Source organism: Vitis riparia, chromosome 11 (genome assembly GCF_004353265.1).
Source record: "Vitis riparia cultivar Riparia Gloire de Montpellier isolate 1030 chromosome 11, EGFV_Vit.rip_1.0, whole genome shotgun sequence".
Lineage (NCBI taxonomy): Eukaryota > Viridiplantae > Streptophyta > Magnoliopsida > Vitales > Vitaceae > Vitis > Vitis riparia.
The window spans coordinates 14969870-14976927 of NC_048441.1; the positions used below are offsets into that span (position 1 = coordinate 14969870).

At 40.5% G+C, this 7058-nt stretch overlaps 2 protein-coding genes across 2 annotated transcripts; one reads left to right on the top strand and one right to left on the bottom strand.

The window, feature by feature from the left end:
* The first annotated feature begins 790 nt into the window (after positions 1-790).
* Positions 791-3174, top strand: LOC117924572 (equilibrative nucleotide transporter 8). Its single transcript, XM_034843229.1, has 2 exons — positions 791-1528; positions 2306-3174. Exons 1-2 carry the CDS (start codon positions 1030-1032, stop codon positions 2998-3000), a joined length of 1194 nt encoding a protein of 397 aa, XP_034699120.1. The 5' UTR covers positions 791-1029; the 3' UTR covers positions 3001-3174.
* Positions 3175-3567: 393 nt separating this feature from the next.
* LOC117924571 (G-type lectin S-receptor-like serine/threonine-protein kinase SD2-5) lies at positions 3568-7058 on the bottom strand. Its single transcript, XM_034843228.1, has 2 exons — positions 6847-7058; positions 3568-6265 (listed from the first exon to the last, which is right to left on the bottom strand). The coding sequence occupies exons 1-2, from the start codon at positions 6867-6869 to the stop codon at positions 3730-3732; spliced, it is 2559 nt and encodes an 852-aa protein (XP_034699119.1). The 5' UTR covers positions 6870-7058; the 3' UTR covers positions 3568-3729.

Here is a 7058-nt window from a genome sequence, read left to right on the forward strand (position 1 = left end):
CAGTAGCCGATGGGCCGAAATGACACATGTCAAAGAGGGGTGATTGAGCAGGCTCTCCAATTATGATTCCTGACAGTAGAGAATGGAATCTAATTCTGCTCACCAAGGGCCGTCGACTTGCGAAAGGACCCTTCTTTCATTTCACAACCATCATTTCTTGAGCTCTGACCGATCACCAATGGTGGCACCAAGGCCCCTCCAGGATAGTTTCAGTAGCCAATTACATCCCCTCCTGCCTGCCAACCCAAAAGAGAAGTGAGAGTGTACTGTAGATGGTCCGCTTCATCCCTGTTAATTCTGTCTTACTGCAACATCAAAGGGATTAGTATAGGCCATACAACATGAGGAGATACTAAAATGTGAGAATTTCTTGATAGAGATGTCAGGTACTTGATTTTTTCCCCCTTTTTCATGGGGTTGGGAATTATTGCAACTAGGTGAAAGATGAAGGGGAAGATTAGAACATCTGAAAAAGACACATGAACAATATTTGATGGACACAACTACTCCTGGATGAATGTTAATCAGTTGCCAGTTAATTTCCAATGATTCCTGTAAGGTTCCGGCAAGCTTTGACAATGCCAGCAAGCTTTCCCATGTGTAGCAGTAGAATAAAGAGTACAGTACTTCTAATACCACCCATCCATTGCCGTCCCCACATAGCACAAATTTTTCAACATACATGGGCTTCAAGATTCCAAATCCAATCCATCAATCAAATCCATGGTCAAGTAAGTAGAAGCTCAAGAGCCCCATTGGCCCATCCCGTTTGATAGCAACTTGAGCTGGCTTCATCTTTCCGGATTGGTCGTAGGCAAGCAAGGTTGAATCACAGAAATAAGAAGCTATTCTTGTGAAGCCTAGCCCCCAACAGCTAAACAGAGCTTAACTATGCTGAGTTTAATTTGCACCCTCCTCATAATCATCAACTAATCATTAATCTTTACAATGTCCCATCGCCGCTTAACTGAGATGCTTAAAATAAAGTGAAGGTGGTTGCAACTTGGAAGTCTGTAGGAAAGCCGAAAAATGGAAGGAGTGAAGTGCCAAGAAGATCAGAATTTGCCTAGAGACACCTACAGAATTGCTTATGCTATTCATTTCTTGCTTGGTGCTGGCAATTTGCTTCCATGGAATGCTTTAATCACAGCTGTTGATTACTTTGGCTATTTTTATCCAGCCAAACATGTGGAGAAGGTTTTCTCCATAGCTTACATGAGTTCTTCGGTGCTAGTTCTCGTTCTGATGTTGAGTTGGGGCTGCTGGAGTAGGAAGCTTAGTTTTAGACTGAGGATGAACATGGGGTTCTCTATGCTTGTTCTCTCCCTAATGGTGGCTCCCATGTTAGACTGGAGTTGGTGCAGGAGTTTATCAATGAGGAAATCAAGTGGAGCCTATGCTTTGACTGTTGCATCAGTTGTGATCTGCGGTTTGGCCGACGGCTTGGTCGGTGGAAGCTTGATAGGATCTGCTGGAAAGCTTCCAAAACAGTATATGCAGGCTGTTTTTGCTGGGACAGCTTCTTCAGGTATTCTGAAGATCTTGGCTTTGTTGTCTTGTTTTCTTTTCTTTTGGTTTCTTTTCTTTTCTTTTCTGATTGAACCAAGACAGAAAGAAGGTGGTCAAAAGCTTGGGAAAGTGAATTCAAAACTGTATGCAAAGCTTTAGGCTGTGTTGATCAGTTGAGTTACTGCCAAATAAGTATCATTGATTCACCGAGATCTAATATATGTTCTAGTAATGCTAACTTCCAAAACAGTCACTATGGTTCTGTATGCAATTTGCTTGTACATACTGTTGAAGTGATACCTAGAAATAAGTTAAAAGATTCCAGCTGGAAAGAATTTTCCAAGATTTAAATTTCCAGACACTACATCTTCACCTCCACTGTTTTTCTTAAGAAGATATTCCTCAAAATAGAGTGCTCATTCCTTGCTGTTCCAAGTTTTCTTTTAGATTCCTGCAATCACTGATGGGAACTGTTTTTGGGCAAAATCATCCCTAGTCTCCTTGGAAAAGGTTCAAGAATTACCATACTGTAGTTCGAAAAATTCCATTAAAATCAAGTGATTTCAGAGACCAAGTCCAGAGACAAACTGATATAACAATATTCCATTCCAATTTCTTCCTTGTTTTTGCCCTGAACAAGCTTTGAAGGAAGAAAATTCTTCTTTCTGATTTTACTGATGTTCCTGCTTCAACTAGAAAACAGCTCAAGCTGTGTAGGAGTCTATGCTACATCATCAACTTCAAATTCTACTTACCATGGCTGCCTACCCTGATTAAATCCAATGTTTTGTAACAGGTGTTTTGGTTTCCATCTTGAGGATTATAACAAAGGCATCGCTTCCACAGACTCCGCAGGGCCTCAGAACAAGTGCACACTTATACTTCATAGTAAGCACCATGATCTTGCTATGCTGCACTCTCAGTTGCAACCTGTTATACAAGTTACCAGTCATGCGACATCATCAGAGACTTATTGGAGATGACCGGCTGAGCCCAAGACCAAAGTTCTGGGAAGTGGCAAGAAAAATCCGGTGGCCAGCTGTGGGTGTTTTCATGATATATGTTGTAACTCTGTCCATATTTCCAGGCTTCTTAGCTGAAAATCTGAAATCCAAGCTTCTGCGAGACTGGTATCCTATTTTGCTGATAACGGTATATAATATCTCAGATTTAGTAGGGAAGTCTTTGACTGCAATATATGTTCTGAAGAGTATTGGGAAGGCTACATTCGCATGTGTTGCCAGGCTTTTGTTCTATCCCCTCTTTGCAGCTTGTCTCCATGGACCCAAGTGGCTGAAGACTGAGGCACCAGTGGTAGTTCTGACATTCATGCTTGGAGTCACCAATGGGTATCTCACAAGTGTCATCATGATCCTCACCCCTAAATCAGTGCCAGTTTTGGAAGCAGAAACAGCTGCAATTGTGATGACTGTGTTCTTGGGAATGGGATTGGTTGGTGGTTCAGTTCTTAGTTGGTTTTGGATTATTTGAGCCCTCTTTGAGCTCTAATGACCAGCACAATATGTCAAATTCTAAGAATATGTTAGTTGTTATCAGTAGTTTGAAATGTCAGAACCTTGGCCATCTGCTAGACGACTTCTTTTTGCAGTCTATGCTTGTGTGGTCTATAGAATGATGAATAACTCTTTACAATCATATCATCCATATGAACAACTTCCAAACACAAGATGTATGCACCTGAGATACCATTTGGTTGAGAACCCATCCTTCCACATGATCATGACATGAACACAATTATACCTAACCCGAACCTGCTAAAATTCATGTCAAAATTGCCTCCCTTATAGTAGATGTGATGCATCCTCCACAACATAAATACACCCTCATGACAAAAAGTGGTACCTGTAATTCATTTATTAGTGTCTATTGACTTCAAGATTATTGTGAGAAAATAATTGAGAGGACACATAAAGAACAGGGATTAAGATTGGTAAGTTACTTCAAGAATTAATGATCTATATGAAAGCTTATGCTTCTGGGTTCTAGAGGATGATAAATATCACGAATTACTTTTCATAAACATAACAGCCATAACAAAAAAAAGCTTCCAAATATGATATATACTTATACACCTCTCAAATACTTTGTTTGCTTGCCAAGAAGATGGAAGAAGAATATAAATCTGAAAGCTTCTAAAATATATCCACCTCTACCCCCAATCTGGATAGCCATTCCTTCATGTTTAGCATATGTCTTCTATTATCTTGGACCAGATAGCTGCGTAGATGAAAGGGATGCATCAATATGACAAGAAGGTGATCCGGAAAAAGTTCCCAACTTCTTGACTGGCCTAACGAAATTGTCGAAAAAGTGGGAACCCATTTGAGAATAACTTGGAGGCTGAGGTACAACACAGCTACCTTCAAGCATTTGAACCACTTTGGCCATTGATGGCCTTTGGGACATATTCCCCTGTATACACCACAAAGCAACTTTTATTGCAGTATAAACCCTCTCATCATCTTCCTCAATCTTGAGCTTTGAGTCAACTATTTTTTTTGGTTTCCCTTCTTCCATCATCTTGAGGGCAAAAGAGGGGAAATAGGCCTTCTCTGAATTTTCCTCAGGATCGAAGTTTCTTCTTCCTCCGATGATTTCAAGCAAAACCATGCCAAAGCTATATACATCACTCTTCTCTGATATGGCGTAGTCCGTGACCCACTCAGGTGCCAAGTACCCCCTAGTACCCCTTATTGTTGTCACCACACGGCTCTGTTCCCTTGTCATCAACTTTGCCAAACCGAAATCCGAAACCTTGGCTTGGTAATTGTCATCAAGAAGCACATTTTCTGGTTTTATATCACAGTGAACTATCTTTACACTGCAGCCATCATGGAGATAAGCCAGTCCCTTTGCTGTACCCAAAGCTATATTGAATCTTGTCTCCCAGTCCAAAACTAAACCTTCTCCATTGTTCTTAAAGCATCTGTCCAGAGACCCTTTTGCCATGTACTCATAAGCAAGAAGCCGGTGAGACCCCTCAGTACAGAAGCCTTTGAGCCTGACCAAGTGGACATGGTGGATTCTACCTATGGTGGTTACTTCAGACTGAAATTCTTTCTTACCCTGACCAATTCCCTCCAGCATCTTCACTGCAATGGCAGTTCCATCTGGGAGTACTCCTTTGTAGACTGAACCAAACCCACCCTGACCAAGTTTTACCGAGAAGTTGTTAGTCGCAGTTTGAAGATCTTTGTAACTGAAGCGGACTAGCCACCAAGACATATTCTCAAATAGATCATCCTCTTCTGAGGCATATTTGGAAGAAAAATTACCCTCCCTAGAGAAATTTTGTGGAGACCCCAGCAGCCTTTTCTTTTTCTGGCTACACCAGAGCCCCAAACAAAGTAAACCTACAACAACCAACGAAGTAGTAGCTGCTACAATTGAAACAAGCACCCAGTGATTCTGAGTGTTCTGACCTCTGCTTTCTTCACCGCTAGAGATTTTAATGTATGAAACAAATTCTGAGGAACCCTGTTTGTTGCTCTGCTGCAAGGTCCCTATCTGGTCGAACAGAAAGCAATTCCCTGAATTGTTTTCAAAGAATAAGACCATGCATGAACAGTTACCGAGGCAAGCTTCTTGGCAATGGCCCAGAGTTGATTTGAAAGTGGGAGGATCAAACCCAAGAGCAAAATAGTTGAATGCATCCCCAGAATTTACAAGCTCCACAGAACTTCTTGAGCCATCACAAGGAGAGGTGATCCCTGGTTTACAATCTTGCTGAGAACTAAGAACTGGAAGGCATTTGCAGCTGTTGCCAGCATAACAAATATTATAAGGATCACAAGGCTCAGGTGTGCTGCACCGGTATTCTGGTATCCCGGTAACAGCAGATAGCTCTTTCTGAAGATTGTAGAATGAGATAATCCCATCAGACCCTAGAACTGCAGCCCAAGTTGTATTGGGATCAAGATTGTCTCTTAATATAAATTGCCAAACTAGAGTCTGGTTTTGAGTGAAGAATTTCCATGAATTGGAAGTTAGTGAAGCCAAGGTAACTACCCCAGTATTTTTGTTAATGATTTTCCGGACCTCGTTGGCCATAGACCAATAGGTTTGACGAGTTTGATATCCTGCATATAGAATCATGTCTCCCCACTTCATTTCAAGGTAGAAGGTCAAGTTATTGGGGTTAGGATCACTTGCAAGTCTCATTCCTTCCATGAACACTTGATTTGATAAAAGGGTGTCTGTGGGATAGCTAAAACTTTGCCAGACAGGCTTACTGTCATTAGAATCATTACCAAGCAAAACCAAATTGCCCGAGTCTTGCAACTCCATAGCATAGACTCCTTTTCCAGCAGTAAGGGCTTCCCAGATTATACCTTCCTGTGTCTCCAAGTGCACATTCCCAGTTTTGTTGAAAACAAATTTGTCATTAATTCCAACAGCAGAGCCTCTGTTAGCAGTCCAGACAATTCTTGCACTGCCCACATGCACAACATTCAACAGAAACAAAGAGGGGTTCTTTGTAGAAGAGAATCCAAAAGCAAAATTCGAGTTGTTAGAGAACAAAAACTTTCCATTATTATCAATCCAATTAATCTGAGCTGCTTGAAAACCTGGGTAAATTCTACCAATAAAATGACTGGCAACAGAGATTTCAGACAGGAGAACAAGTGACAAACTCATGAACCCAAAAAATTGGAAGAAACCCAACATTTCCATCCTGCATACAGTGTATGAGTTCACCTGCAGAGAAAGGATGTTTTGTAGCAAATGCAACTCCCTGTACCATGAACAAACTCTTATGTGACACATTGTCTTCAAGAAAAATCTTAAACCATGCAAAAAGAAAAAATGAAACAAGCTTGGATAAATTTCTGTGTTATGCTACAGTACTAAACTCATAAAAAGGGTTTGGGACCAATAAACTGAAGACTGGCAAGAGTAGCATCAGAAAGAAGGACAAGTGAGTCGGTGACAAACACATGAACCTGTAAAATTGGAAAAACCAGAATTTCTATGGCCACATAAAGTCTATGGATTCACCCGCAGAATACATTGTTACTGTCAGGCTGTCAGAGACTGAAACTTGAAACAGAAGGGATGATCTCTATGTGTGAGTAAAGTCCTTATCCATGATAAAACTCTTAAAGCTACAAAGGTTCTCTGGAATCCGAATCTTAAGCCATGGAAAGAAGAAGAAGAAAGAATCAAGCTTCAGATAAATTTCTATGTTATGCTAAAATTTCTTAACTCGTATAAAAGGTTTTTCATCCCAAGACCGGGTTTGCATATTTGTGTTTTCCAGTCATGTATCCAGTAATAGACTATAAATGGGAATATAAATCACAAGGAGAAACTGACCTCAGTTCTTGCTTCGTCTTCATAAACAAATGGTCTTACAGCCCTAGTTTATTAGTATGGGTTTAAGCTTCCTCATCAAGTTTGTTTTTAATAGACAATTGCTCTTTTATTCAAGATTGTTGATGGCTGAAACCTGTATGATTATTTTATATTGAATTTGGCCCAGAAGTCAAATCAAAATCTGAAAATACCTAACCACCTAGACATTTATG